The following is a 23,497-nucleotide window of genomic DNA, read 5'->3' on the forward strand; positions in this document are numbered from 1 at the left end:
AGTATTGCACATAGATCATTGAAAATAATGATAATGATTATAGCGATAGAAGTCATAAAAGCACTAAATAAGTAAACACAATAGAAACGCAAGAAAATATGAAAAATGGAAAATAAAACATACAATGTAGACAGAGTATATATTTTATTGTATTGCATTTATGAAATTGAAATGAATGATGATGATATTAATGATTGTTATAATGATAACAACACTGAGTAAAAGTAATAAATAAGTAAACATACAATATAAACAAAGGGGAATACCATGTCATCAAAATACATACAATGTAACAGTATTGCTAATGTATGAAATTGATAATAATAATAATAAGACTAATCACCGCCCACGTGACCAAGATTTCCCTCCTTAAAACCATATTCTGCATAATTCAACATTTCAGAGAAATCTTCTTTGTACAACCATCATATATTTTTCTGTTGTTCAAACAACCTTTATGTCACACAAAAAAAACATTTGAGCCGGAGCATAATTTAATCAAAGAAATCCCACACAGACAGAGCACAGTCTTCTCGTGTCAGCTCACAGTTTAACACTGACACCTCTCTCTCTCTCTCTCTTCTTCTCTCTCTCTCTCTCTCTCTTCTTTCTCTCTCTCCTTCTGGCCTCAGCTGCTGAGAGAGAGAGAGAGAGAGAGAGAGAGAGAGAGAGAGAGAGAGAGAGAGAGAGAGCAGGAGCGCGCACGAACACACACGAACACTGAAAGTCCACTTCGGTTTTTCCGCGAGGCTCCAAAAATCTATGAAATGTGTTTGCATGTTCCTCTGTGCGAGCGGGGATGTAGAGGTGGGATTGCGAGCACCGAGGAAGCTGGGGGAACCCACGCGTTCAGCCTCCGAGAAAGTACGCTTTTCCCAAAATAACTGACTGGTGAATAATTTTTTTCTTCTTCCCACATTTTGTCATTAACGGACAGCCACTCTGTGGGATTGTGTTTCCGGAGAATAAGCTTTTTCCCCCCCCTTTCCTTCCACCCTCTTGGTTTTTGTCACCATTCTGCACGGCAGGCTGAGAGACGGACCGCTCGGACTGAGGGAGCCCTCCCCTCCGCCCGGATCGGCTTTGGTAGGTGCGAATCAAATGGGCCCGTGTTGGCAAAATATGCAGATAACATGGGAGAGAGGGAGAGAGAGAGGGGGGGAGAGAGGAGAGGGTGAGGGTGGTGGGGGCGATCATAGTTTGTTGAAGTCTGCTGAAAGTTGGGATGTCATCTTCTTAGAGGATCAAGTGGGGGAACCGGGGCTCCTGTGTGTGTATACATACATATCCTCAAATGTGCGGCTGCAGACCATATGCTGCTCCTGCAGGAAGGCAACCGTGCTGCCACCGCTGAGTCCACACGAAAGCCCTCGATTAGACAGCCCCTCACTCTTAATAACTATAATTAATAATAAAGCCGTATACCTCTAAGGACGGAGATTGGATCGATTATTACGCATGTGGGTGAAGGGGATATTTTTTACAAGCTGCTCTCGGTTTTTCAAGAACAATCTTCATTTCGTCTTTATTTCATTCAAGTGTCCACCGGCGCGGACACGCGTCACCAGCACGGATCTGGACCAGGAGCCAGGAGAAGTGGTTCCTTGTGAATCAGCTGCTCGGTAATAATGCGCACTGAACTTGATGGTGCCAGTTTAATGATAGAGACGATCAGCGCGCATTACAGCGGGATCATGTCTGCATCTGACAACACACACTCTCTGATCGTGACACTAATTGAAACTTTTATTTGAATCCGCGGTCTTCCAGACATTTAGGAAACAGATATCACTGTTTTCCACGCGCGTAAAAACGTAAATTAATTTGATTCTTAAATCCAAATTTCATATTTGTCAGATTTTTTCCGCAATCTTTCTCCATCCTTTTTATGAGAAAGTTCCCAGGTAGCGTTCACCGTGCTTTACCCGGTGATTCACCATTTACTCACCCCCCCCCCGCGACCCTCCAGCAGTATCCTGCCGCTGCCCCGACTGCTCCATATGTTCGTGAATAACCTGAAGTCTCAGTGCGTAAGGCGCCGCTCCATTTCTCCAACTTTTTCTCGTGCGCACAGTCTAATAAGGGGGGGGCAGGTTGTGGACAATGGAGGAAGCCTCGAGTCCATTGTCACCACGCGTTTTAACTTCCTCTGCGCTTGTGCGTCTGCGTGTGCACGCACGAGTGTGCGCGCGCGCCAGTCAGTCGACAGGCGGTGGGAGGAACAGGGTGAAATGTGTTGCTCGCCGGAGACGAGCGATGAGTCCGCAGTCAGACCGCGCGTCTGGACGCTGCGTCCGTGCGTCGCCTGAACTTAATGCTTGGAGTGAATCCTCCTGTCTGTCCAGGTGGAGACAGCTGCTCCGCACCAGACAACACACGACCCCGCAGGACATTAACACAACACTGCTCCATCACATCCTGCAAGAACACGACCGTGATCACCTGGCACCTGCGCGTGCACTGACGTCAGTGAAGGGAACTTATTCAAGAGTTGTGCTCGTGACCGACACTACGTACACATTTCTAACGCTTGTGATAGTTTCCAAATAGAAACTTTAAGCTTGACTGGTTTAAAAGAGATGAACTGTCAGACTTGATCTGTGATTTCAATTAGATGGCAAATTGTTAGTTTAATTAAAAATGTAAATAATTCAGGGTCGAAAGTAAATGTTCCATAGAGAGCCGTAGCTCATTGATGTGGTTTCACTGAATTCATAAGTGACCCGAGCAGGTAATATGAGGCTATGTCAATGTGAATTGTGAGTGTGTTTGTGTGTGTGTGTACTCATTTAAGACCTTTTCCAGTACAAACACTGATCTTGTCGGGACCAGCAGACCTTATGGAGACCAAAGCACATTTCTTATAAGGCAAACAGAATGTCTGAGTTCCTTGTTAAGATTAGGGGTGAATTGTAGTTAGGTTGAGGTTAGGCATGAACTGGTCATGGTTAATTCTAGGGATAAGGTTTGAGTTAGGCTGCACACAACGTATGTTCAGATAAGGATAGCTGCGGAAATGAGTTCGATTATAGGCCTATAATCCTAGAACAACACACACAGGCTCTAAATGCATTCCCCCATCACCTATTGATCAAACTAGTCAACGACTGAACCAACCATTCATCCATGAGTGTGGTCACTGTAATGTGGACTGACACTCTTCTGTCTTTTGCGTCTCAGCACAATATGGCACCTGTGGAGAAAAATCATGTTTAAAAGATGTATAGCTCTTCAAGGTGTTACAACTGTTAAAAGTTTGGAACTGTTACAAGCTGAGAGCTGCATATCAACATCACATGAGCTGTTCATGCTCGTACAAGTATACTGACAAAACTCACTGTGGCTGTTTGGAGCTGCTCATCCTTTAGGCGATTTAAACTTTAATATTTAATTTAATATTCCACGTTAAATGAAGACCTCTGTTTGACTCGTCTGCACCATATTAAACAACACTCACACACTGAACCTCTAACATGTGAACCTATTTATTTATTTGAAAAAAAATCTTATTTGCTTCCTGACAGAGTGTTAGAAGATGATATCACATGAGCATAAAGCTACTGCGAGAAGCTTGTGGAGAAGATCATTCACTATACATTCATATGTACTGGGCTATTTCTTTGCCAGTACCAGTAACTTCCTGGAGTCTCCACTGGTTGCACAGCAACTGGTCCTGACCAATAAAGAGTTTTGCACTTAACCCCAGTTAAATGGTGAATTGTTGGTTTTAGAACAGATTGAACAAACAGGACAGAACATGTGAGCTTCAGAGGTGCTAGTAGGTAGATTTAGTTAATTGTGGAAATATCAAAGCAATCTGTTTCCATTTGATCCCTGTGATATATTTAGCTGCTTTTAGACATGTACTGAAGTCTGTACATTTTCATTATATTGTATATTTATCAATATGTTATATTTTAGAACGCAAATATCCAAGTCAGTTCCTCCTGACATTTTCTGGAACTCTTCCCGCCAATACCCCAGTAAAATGTGTATTGATAATGTTTCTAAGATTCAGGCAAAACTGAAAAAACAAACAAAAGAAGAACCAAAAGAATATCTCAGGATGAAAACGAGGAGCCATACGAGTAGAAGACACAGACTAAGATGTAATCTTGGAAACAAGATTCAACAGCCTTTGGTGATAGGGACTGACGCCGGTGTCACAAACACATGATTTCCGCAGCGGAATTTATTGGTCATGTCCTCCCTCCTGCATGCTCTAACCAGATGCCACCCCTCGCCTGAATGATCCGGATATTTTTCTGTTGTTGTGAACGCGTCTGATATGTGAAAAACAAACTCTGGAAAATGCCCCCACCCTATTTTCCCAACATTTTCCAGAGTTGACATTTGAAAACAGCATATTTTAAGCAAAGCAGGTCCGCCCCCGATCATAGTTTCATATTCAACTCACAGACATGAGTGGTGTTAGTATTTTTTTATCTAATTCTTGGCAAGACAGCGAATTACAGCGTTTGCCAAAATGTTGAACTGTACCTTTGAGTGTCTGTCTTGGGGCACTGACACTGAGCTACAAGTTTTATGAAAGATATTAGATTTAAACAATCTACATGCCAGGGTGCAAATAACGACTTTTGCATGCCATTAACCTGTTTACATTTTTTTTTATATAAACTGTATGATCACTGACATGGCAGCCACAGTACGTGTGAAGGGAGATTCCATGATGAAAACTTCCCTCACAAATTAATTTCTATACATGACATCTGTTTTCCATATTAACCATAATGGTTTGAAATTCTCATTGAGATTCTCATGTTCTGCAGATCAGCTGCTGCTGACTAAGTGTCCACAGAGTGACATCACTCAGCTGAGTCAACAAAACATGCTCCAATTAATGTCAAGTCTCCCTATAAGCGTCTTTACTGAATGAACGGCAACATTTATAATCACATTAAAAGCGATGTAGGCTTGTCAATATTTTTACGGACAAATTTATTGACCATAAAAACTGGACGGATTCTCCACCAAAACAAAACCGATTCAGATTTGTCATTAATGGCAATCAGGCATCAAAGAAGCTTCTCACAGTGATAGAGATAGGAAGTGCTGCTGCCGATCTGGCCACCAATTATTTGGTTTGCTCCGTGCCGCTCAGGCCACACCTATGCTAAGCCTTCACACCGTTGTTGGGCTATATTGATCATCGGGACCATTTATATGCAGATATCCGTCTCCATCCTAATCCTGTGCAGCAGGTTTAGTGCAGATAGGTTGACAAGAAACAAGATATTTGCTTCTTTATTCTGATTGGTGCGAGGGATGTGCCGATATGAGAAACCTGAGGTGTGAGACTTTGATGTGAACCACAGCATTAATTCTATAACATCACTGGAAAGTGAGTAAAACACAGTTAAATGACCAAACAGCACCAATTATCTTTTATCAGCAGTGTTCCGCCAGTGGCTCTCGGAGTAGCAGAGGCGGTTGTGGTTTAGGAGACAGTTCATATAAGGACATAAAGCTCTTCTGTAGGATGAGGTGAAGGGATCTGAGGGGCCTCGATGTTGGAAGTGGAGGGGGGTGATCAGCCAAAGACTATGGGGTGACGATGAGGGAACGAGTGTTACTGATAGGTCAGTGGGATGAACTGCAGATGTGCACACACGGAGCCGAGGAATGTGATTATGGAGTTTTAAAAAAAAAGGGAGCCCTTTTTTCCATTGGCTACACTGTGTGGTAGACCAACCCTACACGTGTGGTGGGGTGCACACGTTTTAGCTACAGTGTAAACACAACCTGTAAACAACCTTATGGTTATTATTCCAGATTGATTCCTTTAATAAGATTTTTACCTTCAAAAACATGACAATGAAGGTTATGTTTTCACCCCTGTACATTTGTTTGTTTGTCATTAAGATTACGCAAAAACAACTGAATAGATTTTTATGAAACTTGGTGGATGTGGTACAATGTGGTATGAGTCAGTGAGGAACCCATTAATTATTGGTGCATACGGATCAGGGGCAGGTGCAGGAATTTTTTCCCTTTTTGTCTTTACCTCTAACGCCAAAATTAGTGGGTATTCATGGGATTTTTAATTGCAGTGCAATCCAGCAAATGCAATCCAGTGTTTCATCTTGCATGATACAAAGAAATAAATCTGTGTTGCATGTTGTTCTCATGATTTAAAGAAAGTTCATTGTGAGTCACGACTTTGCTCAGATAAAGGTGCAGTGTCAGCGTCTAGACTGTCAAAATACAGATTAAAAAACTGAAATTAGCACGTTCACCCAGGTGTCATGTTTCCGTCACTGCCGATCGTAGCCGGAGCCGATAAAAACCTGTGTGGGAGTGAATTCCTATTGTGTCCATTCCCATCGCAGACAAAAGCCAGATGTTAGTGGGTTTTTTGACCAGTGAAAAGGGGCCGTTACGAGATAGTGTTTTTTTCAAGATTTTTGTTGATTCCTCAGAGAATAATGCATGGAAAATAAAAATAAATAATTGAAATGATATCTATGAGTGTGTGAAATTTTGTGCAGCTCGAATTTAAGGGGACTGTTTGGACTTGATGGAGAAATGGGCTCAATTAAGTGTTTCTTTTTGGAATTTCTGTCTGGCAACAAAATGTTGTTGATGCATGAAACTGGGCCTAAAACAACCTTATATCAACACTGTCTAGCTACCACTACCTGCTAATCAATTAAAATTAGTTCATTTATTTCTGTCTTGAAAATCACATGACAGCTGTTGGCCATTATATTGTCCTAACCCTGATTTCTATTGTGACATTTGTTTGGTGAATTATAGCAGTGAGTCAGTCTTGTCGCACGGATGTGTTCGGTTCCTGTGAAAATAAAACCCTCCTGAAAACCTAACACAAAAGTTACTGTCGTTTATATGATTTGGACAATTATTTATTTTACAGAGGAAACAAAAAAAAACAGTGTGTCACTGTATGATTGTCACACAGTAGGTGTTGCTGGGACTGATGCGAAGCTTGTCAAGGAAAGCATTGTGTTGTCAGGAGTGAGAAAACAGTGTCACAAAAAGAAACTGTGGTGTTGTCATTGGGTCATCTTATGTCAGTCTGGTGGGGAAATGGTGTCCTTGTTGAATTATTGTATCACAGCTGATCAGTGATATTTACCTCCACCATGGAGGTTGTGTTTTTGTCTGCGTTTGTCTGTTATTTAGCGGGATTACGCAAAAAACTACAGAATGGATTTCTACGAAACTTGGTCGAAGGATGTGATATGGTTCAGGAAAGAACCCATGAAACTGGTAGCAGATCCGAATCACAGGGCAGATCCAGAAATGTCCTTTTCCCAGGGAATAATTCATGGATCTTGATGGAAAAAAAATCAGGAACATTAGAGGAACTGGTATCTATGAGTGTGAGAAATTTGTTGCAGCTTGATTGAATTTAAGGTGACTTTTGGGCCTTGGGGGAGTAATGTGCTCTCTCAGTGCCCCTCTAGTTTTGAAACAGTTTTCATGAGCGGCGATTGCCAACTTTGACACTTTGTAGCTGATTTGAGAACTAATTTATTCCATCTATTGATAATGTGCCACCTCATTAATTATGGGGACTATTCAAGTCTTTTAGCACATTTACAGTATTTGGATCATTGATGAAGCAGTTGGATCAGAGCTGGATATTCTCCCAGGCCACGATTAATCAAGAAATAATGTTGTACAAGCAGCTACTCAGATTTACTTTTCTCAATGCACGGCTGCCAAAGAGTTCAGTTAAAGTCTCACTAAAAAAGCATCCTCAACAACAGTAAAGTATTCATAGTTGACAACTGCATATATCACACTTTTTAGGTCCAATATTAAATAAAACAATAAAAATCCCTGTGTATGACTCCGATGATTTGCAGTGCTGTGATGCATTCACCCACAAAGGAGCAGAGATGCAGTAAGTGATGAGATGCTTTTGGGAAACCGGACCCTGGTCAGTGCTGTAGCGGGAGAAACTGAAACTATGGGGCTGAGGGGCTGCGGAGCTGGCTCTGGTTCACTGGCGCCACATCCCCCTGAGCTGGTGAGAATGTGGGGGCTGCGCTCTTGCCTTTGAAGCTTTACCTCCCACTAATTCTGGCCTTCCAATTTCCACACACTGCACAGACACCCCCCCACCACCACCATCCTCTTCCCCTCCCGCTCCCTTTGTTTTCCTTATAAGGACTGGCCCGGCCATTTCCTCAGCTTTTCTGTGGGAGGTGGAATGCTTGTTTGTGAACACGGACAGGTCAGGAGAACAGCAGCATAGTTTTTTGTCCATAGATGAGCAGTCACAGGAATCTTAGGCTAAAGGCCTGATGGATGCATGCAACTCTTTCCAGTCGAGACTCTGCTACTGCTAGACTGGCGAATCCTCTACATAAGCCTCACCACTCCACTAAACCAAGCATAGCACCAAGATATATTGTGCTACAGGTTCGGTCTTTAAAACTAGTTGAATAAGAATTAATTGACTGACATTGTCAACTGACAGCAACCAAAACAGATAATCAAAGAAAATCAACTTCCTTGGTTCTGTTTCTGGATCATTGGGTCAGACAGTGGGTCAAGGGTCAGACATTTGATTTCTCACATTCTTTATTACAAAGGTACGAATTCAGATCAATGAGCATGTTATTCACTGTCAATAAGTACAACAAATCTTACTAAATTAAGGTCATGTATATTTTGGTCTAAGTTCAAACTTATTATGAATTATTTTATAAGTCAGATGTTTGATGTTTTTCAGCCTGGATCAGGATGTTGGTTTTGTCTGGTTGATCAATTTCATGATGCTCGAGTGACATTGAAGTCATGTGACATCTGACACCTTCATTAACTCTCTGAATCATTTTCAGTTGGTGAAACTAGTTCTATTTACCCTTGTGAAGTGTGGAAACTTTTTAATGATATTTCAAGATTTTTGCCATCATTTTCTGCGTTTTTTACTTTTTCAATGGAAAACCTCTAAAAACCAACATTACATGATCCAAAGCAATTAAGACAGTAATAGTTAGCAACTAGCTGTTGAATATAGTGGAGCAGTCATTAGCTAAAGAGCCACTGGTAGAGACCAAAAACAGAGCAAAAGCTTAGTGAATGCTGGACAACTCAAGCTCACCAGTTGGACAGGAATATCTAATGAGTAATATGTCGTGTAACTAAGTGAATTGTTTGCCAACAACTTTCCCATATCAACTCAAAAGGTGATAATATATTAATCTCATAGTCACAACTTGTTTCTGATGTCTAGGATAGTAGTATAATTCATGTTGACCCACAATTGAACAATAATGGAAAATGTTTGTCTTGAGCATTTCAGTGTTTTGGTGAGGTGAAATTTACACTCTTCTCTCCCTTGTGTTAAGTTTGCAGACGACCCATGGAAGAACGTGGATGAGGGCTGAGCTATAGTGCGGGCTGAAGGCTCCGGGGCCTGTTGGCTGGTTGGTTGGTTGGTCCATTGAAGTGAGGCACCACTCTCACCAGGACACAGAACGGACCGAGGAAAGGTCTCTGCTCCCCCTCCTCGCTCACCCCTGCCCCCTTTCCACCCTCTCCCCCAACCCAGGCACGTACGCTCTGGACCATGACTACCAGGCTGTCGGAGGGGGGCCGGACAGAGGACCTGGAGCGAGGTAGCTGCAAGCAGGACTCTCCTGTTACTGAACGCAGGAACCGCAGTGGCATCCTCAGTGAGCCGCTCAGTAAGAGCCTTAAGAACTCCCGTACCCTCTCCCAGTACAGAGCAGTCTCTTCTGCCACCACCAATGGACACAGGGACAATACTGAGAGTAAGCGCCATTCGGCCAAGCCTCCGCCACCCCCGCAACCCCAGCCCACTGTCTCCGCACTCACAGCAGCCAAGTTGGACCGAACCCTAGAACAGGTTCTGGAGGGACAGAATGGCCTGCTGCACTTTGCCCAGGCAGCAGCACTGTTAAAGCGGGCCGGTATGGAGCACATGCTCCTGCCCGGGGGCATGGGAGTGGGAGTTGGCGGCGGAGATGCAGGCTCGGGGGCTAGCGACTTGGAGGGTACGTCTGTCACGGACGCCGTAGGTGGTCCTGTTGACTTCCCATATGGAGTAGGGGGTGGCTTCCCCTTCAACCCGGGGCTTTTCATCATGACGCCGGCTGGAGTGTTTCTGGCAGACAGCGCTCTACACATGGCCAGCCTGGCCGACTACCCAGCGCAGAGCGAGCTGGCCTCTGCTATCAACTCCGGTAAAAAGAAGCGAAAACGTTGCGGCATGTGCCCACCTTGCCGACGGCGGATAAACTGCGAGCAGTGCAGCAGCTGCCGGAATCGCAAAACAGGCCACCAGATCTGCAAGTTTCGCAAATGTGAGGAACTGAAGAAAAAACCATCTGCTGCTCTGGAGGTAAGAGGGTGGTGGTTACAATGAACCTCTGCTTTGTGAGCCATTCTTAAGGGCCGTCCAATAATAGGTTTAAAGGCTTTGATCACAAGAGTTACCAACAATATTTAGGGGCATTAACCATGGCTCTGCGTAAAAAGCGAGACAGATAAACTATAAGATTGTCATCTTAAAATCAAAAATTTGGAGTTGATCAACAAAACATTGGAAATTTGTTTAAAAAGTAAAGAATTGTAGACGTCACAATGATATTTCAGTTTCACACCTGAAAATACAAGAACATCTTTTGGTTCATACCTGAATGTCCTTCCCCTTTAAGGGATATAGTGCAGGGGGGCTTTTTGGTGGGATGGCGGCTCCACAAGCCGGGAAATGACAGGTGGTGAGGAGTGCGTTGGGCATGTGCAGTGTAAGCATTCACCATGGGGTCTCTCTAATCTGTCCACAATGACCACACCGTCACCATGGCCATGTCTTTCAATCAGAAGACTTAGTTTTTAGCAAACACACAAGGTTGTTCCTGTTTTCCAGACAGAGCCGCACGATACCTAGTTCAGAGGAGCATTTTGTGTTTGGTCACATGTGCATCCTCCTTGTGCTTACTTGAGCATATGTCGATTGTACAAAAATGTGTGTATATGCAAGGTGGCGGTAATCGTGAATATGTGTACAGTATGTGTTTGTGTGTAAGTGCACATGCGTGGGTATGAGTATGTTTGTGCATATAACAAGGCCCATCTGGCCACAGAGCTGTCATCTGGAGCACCAGGTGTCAGTGTGGCACATGTGCCCTCCTTTTCGCTGCCGCTGTCCTTCTCTCCGTCGACGCTACAGCTCATCTAAACGGCCCTCCAAACTTCCTGTCTGTTACCGCCATCGCACCCGGTGGCCTAACTAACCCCGGCTGTGGCGACAGAACGACCAATCATGAAATCAATTCCAGCAGATGTTCCATCTCAAAGGAAATAAAAATGTTGTGATCAATGGATAATGGTGTCACTTTGGCTTTACTTAATAAATTGATAGATGTATAACATGGTTTGAACATGAACCAGCAGAGAGGCCTCTGGTCTAATTGACTCAAACAGGATCTGGGCTTCGGACTCCTAGAGGCTTTACTTCTTTCGCTTTCTGATGATGATTGAGGGTGACAGCTTGGTCTCTTGTTTGTTGACTGAAAGTTTTGTTGTTCAATCCCCATGTGTTGACTTTGTTCATCCACAGTGGAATGCTCCTTAAAGGGATAGTTTGCTTATCCCATAATTTTGAGTCGAACAAATTGACAAAAAGCGTCAAGCAAAATGAGGATCGAGTCCGTCAGGTGTTTATTGAGTGGTAATGTATGTGTAGACTTTATCAAACAAGAATAATACACAGCACTTGAACATTGCTCTTGGGAGCATGTATTGTACTAGAGGTGAAACAATTGTCTATTAGTTGATCAGATGTTTGACAGAAAAGAGATTGGCAGTTATGTTGATAGTTTTAGTAATTTAATGCCAAATATTGTGATTACACATCTCAAATAAGAAAATTTCCTGTTTTTCTTTGTGACATATCATTGTTCACCTGCTTGAACAAAACAAGACATTTAAAGAAATTGTCTGGCTCTGTGAAGCTGTGAAAGTCATTTTCTTTTACCAAAAAAAAAACGTTTCACAAACTAAATGATTGATCAAAAATTAATTGGTAGATTAATCAATAATGAAAATAACTGTTAGTTGCAGCCCTGCGGCACCGTACAGACACTAGTGGAAAGCAGTTAGCCGCCTCAAACATAGCGAGGAACAGATCTATAACACTTGAATGTGAAAATTGGGAAAAAAGTGGGCGACTATCAATCGTGTTCAGGATTTGTGTTTTTTTTTTGTGTGTTGTATTCTTCAACTGCAAATTGTCGAGAGGCTTTGTTTGTCTCTGCTGATGATTCACCACCATGGTGAGATGTGTCATCCTGTGATGTAGGTGGTACGTCTCAACGTCTGTAACAAAGAGGAATTCAATCTTAATTTATGAGTTGTAACTGATGTTGGCGTAGCCGGTTATTCTGATACCAGTCGTTCACACCAGCGGTGCCAAACCCAAACGGCTGTGAATATTCATGACGGTTGATATAGGTCATCATGTTGCTTGTAACGTCACAGTCTGCTGATGAACGAAACTCCGGGGTAGCATAAACCTGCCAGGCCTCCGAGCACCAAGTATAATAGCAGTCTGATTATTGACTTTAGTAATTGCATGGGCTGTAATTACCTTGCACACGTGTTTTTCTTACTCCTGACATTTGAGAAGATCTACTTCTCAAATCCACCCGCTCATTTATTTAATGTGTCTGTCAAGCAATTTCCTCTTTTTCAGACCAGAAATGAGACGGCACACCTCTGCTGGCAATTCAATTTCACATTTACATAGTGTAACAATATTAGAGTAATGGCAATTGTTAAAGGATAATATCTGGGGTTTGAAAAGTTTGCAGCTGGAGTGTGGGCAAGAGTTCTCTACCAAATCATTCCTGGGTGCACAACATTAGTGTAGCTGTCAGACGCAAACTGTGAAAAACCTTTTTTCAGACTTAAACGCTGCCTGAACTGGTCTGTGAGACATCGGAAAATAAACTATTTATTCTTGTTTTTCACTGGGCAGACAGGTGGACTGTTACACTACAGCAGATCTGTGCATTCAACAGAAATGAATGTGAATAAATGAGCGGTCTCTTTAATTAACAAAACAACAAGCGTTTTGTAGGCATTCAATAGATGAAATATTACATTATGTCAACAATGATGGAGTCAGTGCTTTGTGAGAGGTGGGGACATTTCTGCAGTGGCACAGATGTACTGAAGGTCGGGAGATATGGGAAAGGCAAGAGCCGTTTACACCTGAGTGTGAAGCTCCTGCACGTTTACTCATACAGAAAGCACGAGCTAAACATTATCTTCAAACATCTGACAACCTGACGACAAGAAGTAAAGTCTTTGTGACAAAATAATCCTGATACTGTTCCTCTGACGTTTCCTCATAGACCTAATGGACTCACGCTCCGTGCAGAATACTGTGTTGTACATAATATACTTCAACAGGGACATCGAGCAGCTAATCATGTATGAATTTCAACACAGCTGACAAAATGTGAAAATACACCTGAGCTGTTTTCGGAAAATGTCCAAGTTTGACATTTTTGTTAACTATTCTACGTGTATGGCTTCTCTTTTTCATCCTGAGATATTTGTATTCTTTTAGTTTTTTTCAGTTCTGCGTCCGTAACGCGTTAGAAATGTCATCACGGCCACTTGCTTGCTGTGAATATGGCGGACATTTTCCTGCTATATTCTCACATGGCCTCACTCGATCATTTTCTGGACATTTTAGTAGCTGGGCTGGCAGGAAAAGTTCCGGAAAATGTCCATTCTCACACACAGCCCCTTTTCAGGAACATTTCAGGAAAATCTTGGGACTCCAGTGCACGTCTGAAGGCCACTCTGGATAGTAAATGGGCTGAAACTCAAAATGAGCCCATCATCCTCATTCAGTCAGGATTCCATCAAATTTGTCTGCAATCTGTTACGTGATTTGCTGGACCACCACAGTGTCAACTCCTGTCCTTTGTACACAGCTCTGACTTTGTTATTAAGTCAACAGCTCTTGTTCAGCAGGTGATTAGATCAGAGAATGCAGCCTGCGCCGCGCCGTCAGCCAGCGTGATGTCATCGCTACGAGCTAAATGTCACGCGGACGAGATTCATGGAGGATGTGCTGCGTCCAAAGAGAAAGTGGCAAGCGGAGAGTCAGCAGTAAATCCCTGAATGTCGATATTGAGTAGATGATGTAAGGTAGTCGATTACAGTGTATAGTTTTATCGCCTTTAAACAAGAGCTCTGTGAGAGAAATTCCTGCTCCCTGTCGATGCCTTTAATGCATATTCAGGGGGCAACTTGGGCAGGCACCTGAGCCGGAGGAGAAGATCCTGCTGGCTCCCAGAGTCCACGGCGAACTGCAGCGTGCCTCAGCTGCAGCTCAAACAGCCCCTGAGTGTCACATTCCCCTTCACTCAAAGACGGAGCCGCCAAATCCCCGTCTGCTGTGGCTGCTGCACTCAGCGTGCCGTCTCCAATGGGGCATGACGTCTTATTTAACACGTGAGTCTCGCGGTCAGTTTTGTCAGATGGGTTTGACTGCTTTCCAGAGCACCTCAATGTGTGCACGAACATGTGAACAAAGAGACTGGAAGCAGCACCCGGCCTATGTTTTCCCTTGCATTTGCATTGAGAGGTTCTGCCCGCGTGTGTTTGTAGAAGCCTGTGAGCGTAGACGCGCTGGTACACAAGTGCAGTCCAGCAGCACTGTGCTTATTTTAAGGGTGTTGACGGTTTCCATTGAAAGCGCATGGCGGCTCAAAAGAAGAGCGTAAAATTGGCAAGTGAGGGGGAGTTAGCATGAGGCCTTTGCCACCTCATAGCTCAGTGGCTGAAGATGTCTGGATTTATTCTGGGAATGCTGCATTTGAGAGAAATAAGTGGGAAGGCAGCTCCTTTCTGCTCGGGCGTCTGAATACCCTCCAGTAGTGTCAGTCTCAGCGATGCTGCTCAACACGGAGCGAGGGAAGGAGAGTCAGGATTAGGAAGTTGTAGTTGTACCTTGTTTTTACTCGTATGTCAGTGTTCTACATTCGGGGCGTACTTTACATGCTGGTGGGCGATTTTTAACATTTTTAAGACATAAGCTGTGTTTTTGTCTTCGTCTACATATGCATATTTTGAGCTTTTATCATATATATCTCACTGGTTGTGTCAAGGCCGTGCATCTGCAAACACCTGATCATACTATTGTTGTTCATTAGGGTCCACTTTGCCAGTGCCAGACGCTGATATGGGAGCAGCATATTCCCTCGTGGTCTTTCCTGCCTCCCAGACACCATACACCAGACAGTCAGGACAGAGGAGACTCATGCAAACTGACAGGCATGCAGACTGACACTGAGACACATGGATGTGTGGGAGAGTTGCTGGGCAGACGCAGGGACAAGGTGGAGGGGACAGGGTAGGCGAAGGGAAGACGGACAGAGGAAGAAAGCAGTGAGGCAGCTGAGGTGCCGCACTGTGGACTGATATGTGGAGTGAGCGAATCGCTCGTCACTGAAATAGAGACAGTGGCATTATCTGGAAAAATAAATCAGGCTAAATTAAGATTTTGTCATTTGCATGCCAACAGGAGAGTATTTCAGTGACTTGATTTCAACTTTGAAATGTGGTCATTTAACTGCTATTAAAACTGTCATTAAATACAAAGCTTGACATTAAAATATTGTTTACTTCAACCAAATTAGCCCAGATATAACCTTGATACCCATATGTGATTACTGGTTGTGTGTTGAAGGTTATGTCTAGTTCACACAACATGATTCTCAGTCGGATTTTCCAGTCGCTGACAAATCTTGTTACTCGCCCAGATAGGAGGTAAATCGCCAATCTATGTGTGAACTCTTGGAAGACATGATTCAACCTCACCGACATGTAGGATCCTCTGACTAGATTTCGAGCCAGCTAAATATCTTGACGGTTCTAAAGCCAATCAGAGCGCAGGACAGGGAGGTCAGACGCTCGTGAGTTTCTCCCGGTGAAAGATCATGTAGTGTGTGACCCCCTGTCAACACACTGTTGTGGTGTGAACTTGCGACTCCTGATCACAAGACGTAAGACAAGCAAGATGTGTGCTGTGACCCGCGCAGCGATCCGACAAGTTTGAAAGTCACATAGTCTAAACTTTGTGTTAAAGGTCTGGATTACTAGCTGCATTATTTTGCACCATTCAGTCAACATTTCTAGCACTGTCTCTAATTATAACTAGCTGCCACAATTACGAATTAGTAATTAGTTACCTCCATCAGGTATGTTTTCACTGGACGGATTTTCATGAAAGATAGTGGAAGGATTTGGTCTGAGTCAGGAAAGAATCTTTTAAATTTAGATCTGGATCAGGGGGCAGATCCAGGATTTTTCTTCTTCATTTTCTTTAACATTGCGTAATAACACTTTAACACTTTCATTGGTTTCTCAGAGATTCATTAATCGATCTTGATTTGGAAATTCTCACTGTTCTGCCTCGGGCGGGGGTGTGCACTCAAATGAATTCCATTTCTAGTCGATTCATTGATTAGTTGATCGCCATAAAAAGAAATCTGCAACTACGAAGATAATCGACTAAGTAATTTTTTCAAAGCTACATATCAGATGTATAGTCCTTTGACTGCATATTAAATTAAGTGAAATATCTGGACAAAACAAGCTAAATGATAACATCCCATCCCTGTCACATCTGACAAACTGTCATTTTACATTTAATACACTATCTATCGATTCATGAAGAAATGCTCAGATTAATCTGCAATGAGAAAATAATTATTTAGTTGCAGGTCCATTTACACCACTGACCTGGACTTGTATAATTACCTAATACACGTCTAATGGCTTGAACTAATAGATCAGATTGTGTGTGTGTGTGTGTGTGTGTGTGTGTGTGTGTGTGTGTGTGTGTGTGTGTGTGTGAGTGTGAGTGTGAGTGTGAGTGTGAGTGTGTGTGTGAGTGTGTGTGTGTGTGTGTGTGTGTGTGTGTGTGTGTGTGAGCTCCTGCTCTGGATCTGGCTCTGGCTCTGGCTCTGGCTCTAGCTCTGGCTCTGAGATAAGTGTATGGGTCCAGTAAGAGGACTGGTATCAGTGTATTTACATATCAATCATAATCGACTCAGGAGAGCAGGCTTAGCAGAAAGCTTCACCCCTTCAGCCACATAAACACTGAGTGTTTCTGCCAACTAGAGGTCACTGGTGTTTTGATTCGCTTCTTTTCTCTCCTGCTTCTTAGAGCAGCAGACAGTGTTACAGCCCACATACAATACACAGTATGTGGAGATGCTTTGTGTACATTGTGTCAGTGTGTGTTTTAGTATTTTTTTTTCCTGTGGGTGTCCATAAGGGAATCCTCAAAATTGTTGATGATAAAGCCATGAAAACAATAACCAGACTGTTCAGCAGTGCCCTGGGGCAAAAACTGAATTCATGATGGCTCAAACTGGCTATCAGGAATTTGCATCTGTAACATCTAACAGCGCTCGCCGCGCTCTGAAAGCCCCATTGTACATGATGGTGATTTAACTCACTTAAGAAGCAGTTAGTCTGGAAAAGCACAGGATGTTTTGTGGAATGTGACACAGAGATTGTTTGAGCAACGCTAAGACAAATGCCTGGTTTGCAGGAAGAAGAAAAACACATCCATCGATTGCAGTGATTGGCCACTTCACACCCACAGATCCCATCTGTCTGAACCTGTGCAATCAGTGCGGGCGAACGCAGGGTATTTCTGTTCCTGAGCTGCTGCCATTTTTCCATTGATTGCACATGTTCGATATTGAGGAAAAAAAAACAGCATTTACAGTTCAACCGGGGGACGTGTTGATTCTCCTTCCCACACATTACGTCACGGTCAGTGCGGCCTTTTCCAGATTTTTGACATCTGTGGCCGGCCGGCGCCAGATGTTGCTGTCCTCTGACTGTCTCCTGAACAGCTGAGTGCCGCTGCAGAAAGGTCATGACGGAGATGGATGAGGGGCTAACTATACTTAACACGCGGACCATAAAATGATGTTGGCAATATGCTGCTGTTAACCTCCAGGCTTGTGCTTCGTATTAATATTAATTTACGGCTTTAGTAAACTAACTTTCCAGAGAAAAACAGCTCCACAAGCACTTCAACATTTACGTCTTTGAGAGGCTGATATGAAATCGAGAGATATGATGTGAACTGGCAATGAACTGCACCGTGGTACCCAGTGTCTCCGCTGTCAGATTATTCATGATTGTGTCAATTTAACAAATACAGCTCAGTGTGGGCTATATTTGGCCGAGATCAACCGGAGTAATTACCTCGTGTGAAGTCTTTTTACCCGAGCGAAAGCGTTTTATTTTTGTCAGCAGGAGTTAACTTTTAAAATGAAAGTAAATGAAACCTGGGGAGCACGAACCCCGCTGCCACTCAGTTTCATGTCCGGATTATGAACAATGGCGCTGAAAGGAAACACTGCGCTGCTGATTCGAGGGTATAGAGGAATGGTTTAAGTGGGCTGGAAAAGTAATTAGGGCCGGTACTGTTTCTGAGCAAACTTCTCTGAACTAATGGGCCATTTACCTCTGACTCACCTTTTTCATACAACTCGTGATTTTACTGCAGCTGTGCAAGAGACATGACGCATTATCACAAATGATTTTTAACTTTACCATCTCTTTACTATAATTACACATACATCTCTCCCTTTCAATGAGATACGATAAGTGTATTTGTGTTTGCACGAGTCCTCATCAAACCTTCTGCTGTCGCGCTCTCGTGGAAAAGTGAATGTGAGTCCATTGTGTATGAGACTTTTAGTTCAGCAGTCACTGTTTGGTGTGATTTTCGGGGGTGTATTGTGAGTGTCGGTTAACGTGCCACTGTGTGTGGAGGTGTGTGGCTGCACTTGAATACATATTGGTTTGGTGGGAGAGTGTGTGTGGGTGCATAAATGTTTCGCCGAGCTCCTCCTGCCTCGCTCCAGGCATGAGCCTGCTCACGGAAGAATCCATGCTGCAGAATGGAGTTTGCAGAGGACGCCAGCCGCGCCGCAGCCCCAGGGACCCGAGTGGCTCCTCTGTGTCTCCGGATTGGCAGGCAGGGCTGCTCGCTGAGCCCTGCAGCTGCATGCATGCATGTGTGCCGCTCACTCTCGGTGCAATCAGACCCAAAGATAAGCACAGTGAGAGAGGGACGGTGGTGGTGGTGGTGGTGGTGATGATGATGGGGCACGAGGGGGGGCGGAAAACGACATCATCATTGCTGATGGTGTGGGAGAGCAACGCGTGTGGTGGTTAAATAATAAATGTGGCATATCGGGTTTTGTGTGAAGCCGGGACTGAAGCCTGTTCCTGTGGTGGTGCTGGGGGAAGGGGGGGGGGAGCTGATGGACCAGACAATGTTGGATGAAGAGATTTAACACACTCATGTAACAGTAACACTCATGCAGAAAGAACGAATGGAATAGAGCCAGTGCTGCATTGATTTGCTGTTGATCATTTAATTTGATTGTAAATTGGACGTTTTTATTTTGGTCCATCGAATATATTGCTTTAGTATCAACACATTCATTAAAAACACAACAACTTTATACAAGCGCTCAGCAAACACCCCAATGGTCGAGTTTTGAGTCATTTGACAAATTGTTTTTCGTATTTAAAAAGTGGCAGAAGGGACTTTTTAACCAATGTTCAACTGTTGGTGCCTCAGGCTAAATCCGCTTCACTACATTTTAGTTTGAAAAGGCATCATCTCTGCTACAGATACACCCGGCGTCCACACTAATCCGGGCTTATAGAGCTGCTAAAACTGAGACGCTTGGAAACGCTGCTCGCCCCGTTTCAGATTGAAAACTCCAGAGCCTTGTTTTAGTCTGGAAGGGCAGAAGCAGAGATGTTTGGAAACAATGACACAGTCACTCACAACCGCTTGTCGATTGGGTCTTATCGGTCATGACGTAGCCTTCGCTGATTGGTCAAGCTTATCACATGATGTCCTTCTGGAAGAAAACAACAAGCAGCGTTAGCCTCGGCTACCAGTGCAGAACAGAACATGTATAATCACCATGTTGCTAACTCAGAGCCAGTACCAGGATGTAGCCTCAGTGCTCTTTAATGCAGCACACACAAAGTTGAGTCTGAAATTAGCATAACATTTTTTTTATTTGCAGCTGACATTCTTAACTTTCCGAAGATGTCCAAGGATAAACACCACCCAATAGAGATAATCTCAGATTTTGATGCAAATGGAATATCTTTGGGTTTTTTACTGCAAAACAAGCAATTTGAAATCTTTTCCTCTGGTAACATAAGTTTTTCAATATTTGTCCTCCATATTTCATATATTAAGCAATTAACTGAAAATTAATCAATGATGACAATGAACATTAGTTTCAGTAGCAATAGGAGACGTAGAAACAGGAAGGCGAGATTATGTGTGTGTCTCTGTAAAGGTGTGAAGAAATTGTGTTTTGTGATTTTATTTGCAAAAAAATGTGCCGCTGTTCATTAACAACTCCAACCCCCTCTCTTCTTCTCCTCCCTTCTCCTCCCTTCTCCTCTCCTCTCCTCCTCCCCCTCCTTGTCATCCGTTTCTCCAAGAAGGTGATGCTACCTACAGGAGCGGCGTTCCGGTGGTTCCAGTAGGACTCGTCCTCCAGCCCCTACCCAAAGCTCTGCCATCAAGTGCAATGCCAACTCCTGGATTGTCTCCCGGAACAGACACTGGCTTATAAAACAAACAAGCAACAAATAAAAAAACATAGGAAAAAAAACAGACAAAAAAACAAAAGTGAAACAGAAAAAAAAAAATCAATCGGGTAATGGATGCACCTACTTATTCCTTGAACCAAAAATGAAGCATAAAGAAAAGCATCTATGGCAACTTTCATTCCCTTTTCTATGTTTCCCATTTTGGTACCTTTTGTCCTTTTTCCAGCAGTTTTCTTTTCATCTGTTGCTTAAACATGGAACTGTTCATTACCAGAAACAGAAATGACGGACTGAGTGTGGACAATCAACTAATTTCTGTGTTTGGTGTTAATGTTGTTCATGTGTGGAAAGATACAGTACTTGTGTAGAGAATGTAAATTTACAGCTATATTTTAAAACTAGTGGCTAATGGCAAACATTATTGTAATTCTTCACCGTTATGTTACCCTTGTCGATTTTATGACTCGTTTTTTGTCCAACGGACCAGTGGTCGTCTTTGAAAAGGCTAATGAAAATGTTGATTTGGAACTTGGGTGAAACTGAAAAAATAAAATGTCACGTTATTCGGGCAGATCCCCAGCGACCCGTCACCGGGTTGAAGACGTCGTTCGCCAGAGCCGTCGCGACTAAAATCTCCTCAATCAGCCCTCCTCTTTTCCTTTTTAGTGAAACTGGCAGCCTTATGTTACTGTGGCCCTACTGAGCACGTGCCAATGCTGCTCAGGGCAATAGCACTAAGAGACAGCACTTGCTCTGAGTCAACCCTGCTGAACGCACTGAGACAAGATTACATTTGTTTTTTTTATTTTCATTTTGTTTGTTTTTTTGTCATATTTTCATTGTTTTTTTGGGTTTTTTCAGTTACGTTGCTGGGTAGCTACAGCTTTTAAAAATAACCAATCTTTGTATTCGTTTAGAAAATTGGACTGGTTTTGTGAATAAAAAGGAATGCATGTATTCGTGTCGAAAATTTACAGCTCTGATGTTTGTCTATTTGTCTATTTGCATGTTTTTTTAAAACAACTTGGTTTGATAAAAAAAAAAGAAAAGAAATATTGAGTTAAAATTTTCCATAACTTGGTTGAAACTGTTCCCTTTTCTTTCATGATTGGATGTTATAGAGAAAAAAATCCGAAAGATCCTCACAGGAAAGGAGCTCATTAAAAGTAAATCAGGCAGCGGTATGGATCACCGTCATGTCCTTGGTTTGACAAAGATATTTCTCTCACTGCCTATGTAATAACTTCCTATAATATAGTGGAATGACTGATGGATCCTTGCTATGCTAAAATGTAACCAAAATTATTTAAAAGATGTTTGAATAAGAACCATTTGGATTGCGGTGTTTCTTCAAAAATGCATGAAACCTCCTGAAAAATCCTGCTAAATGTCGTTTTTTATTTTACTCAACGATTTTATTCCCTTGTGACATTCACGCCACTCCCTGACATTTACAGCCACAACACACAAGCAGGACATCATACATAGTCATGGGTTACTAATGGGAAGGTTTGCCATCAGAGCTATAGAGCCCATGATGAAGAAGTCTGGGTGACGTGTGTGTGTGTGTGTGTGTGTGTGTGTGTGTGTGTGTGTGTGTGTGTGTGTGTGTGTGTGTGTGTGTGTGTGTGTGTGTGTGTGTGTGTGTGTGTGTGTGTGTGTGTTTGGGGCTGCATTATAGAGGGTGAAGCAAAGTTTGGATAAAGATAAGTGACAGTAGCACTGAGCTTTTTTTAAAACTCTCCAAGAAATGTGGTCAGTCTCACATGGGTCTTAATGTAATTACTGATTCTAATGCCTCAGGTCTGTGACACTAGAGTGAATTTCCATTTCCTGCAAAGTGATGATTTTCAGTGATTATTTTTTTTCCACGGCTCCGTAGTCACTCTTTCATATCCAGGTGGGGAAGTGGATGCAGATTTCTGCTGCAGCTGATCTACTGAGTGTTTTTAATTAGTTGATATCCACAGTGGAAGGCCCAGTGTGGTGGGCTTGTGTATGAGCTCGTGATCAGCTTGGCGAGCGAAGGGTTGGAGAGTGTAGCTATATACCCAGACCCCCTCAGTGACAGTGCTGGGCTAGTGCCATCGCCATGGCGATGAGGGGAGTGTGTGCATGAGTGTGTGTGTGTGTGTGTGTGTGTGTGTCTGGGGGGGTTCGGCTGAGGCCTTTCATTATTAATGTGCACCGCGGCGTCCTTACCTCCTCTGAGCCCGCACAGCTCACTGCCTGACCTGCCATCCAAGGGAGAGGGAGCGGGGAGGGGGGGGACTGAGATAAAGAAAGAGAAGTGAGCCAGAGAGAAAGAAAGAGACGACCAGCATATAGTGTGGAAGCAGAAACCACTGTAAAGTAGAAATACTCTCGCCGACTCTTATTTTACGCTCACACTTGAAAAAGAGACACGAGACGACTTTCGTCAGATTAAGATTTTCAGTTGGGGAGAGGAGGCTTTGGGTGTGGTGGTTGCAGGTGAGCGTGGCTCCTGCCTGCTGAGGTGAAGCAGCCCAGGAGAGCAGTGGCGTGGAGGAAGGAGGTGGGGGGGGGGGCGGGGGTCAGGTGGTGGTGGTGGCGGCGGCGGGGGCTGTCTCCATGCAGAGGGGTGCACGGCTTGGTGAGCAGGCCTGTCACACTGGGAAAATCCTGGAATCTTATCACCGCCTCACAGACACTGAGCCGCACTGATCTACTCACCCTCGTTGCCAGCAGACATGCCCTTCCCCCCATCCAAATGCCCCTGCACAGGCTGGCCCCCTCCTCGGCTCGGTTGCCACCTTCTTCGAACGAGGGGAGATAGCAGGAACTGATGCAGTCCAATTGTCGAGGAGGGAGGAAT

At 43.6% G+C, this 23,497-nt stretch overlaps 1 protein-coding gene across 4 annotated transcripts; it reads left to right on the forward strand.

The window, feature by feature from the left end:
• The first annotated feature begins 694 nt into the window (after positions 1 to 694).
• Positions 695 to 21,635, forward strand: cxxc5a (CXXC finger protein 5a). Of its 4 annotated transcripts, none has more exons than XM_035179164.2 (4): positions 695 to 891; positions 1,029 to 1,090; positions 9,345 to 10,360; positions 20,551 to 21,635. In XM_035179164.2, the coding sequence occupies exons 3-4, from the start codon at positions 9,566 to 9,568 to the stop codon at positions 20,593 to 20,595; spliced, it is 840 nt and encodes a 279-aa protein (XP_035035055.2). In that variant the 5' UTR covers positions 695 to 891; positions 1,029 to 1,090; positions 9,345 to 9,565; the 3' UTR covers positions 20,596 to 21,635. The 4 variants fall into 4 exon arrangements, with proteins under 4 accessions (XP_035035055.2, XP_035035054.2, XP_035035056.2 ...); XM_035179163.2 differs by having other exon boundaries at positions 1,029 to 1,086; XM_035179165.2 differs by lacking the exon at positions 1,029 to 1,090.
• Positions 21,636 to 23,497: the final 1,862 nt, after the last annotated feature.

This window comes from Hippoglossus stenolepis, chromosome 15 (genome assembly GCF_022539355.2).
Source record: "Hippoglossus stenolepis isolate QCI-W04-F060 chromosome 15, HSTE1.2, whole genome shotgun sequence".
In the NCBI taxonomy this organism is placed as follows: Eukaryota; Metazoa; Chordata; class Actinopteri; order Pleuronectiformes; family Pleuronectidae; genus Hippoglossus; species Hippoglossus stenolepis.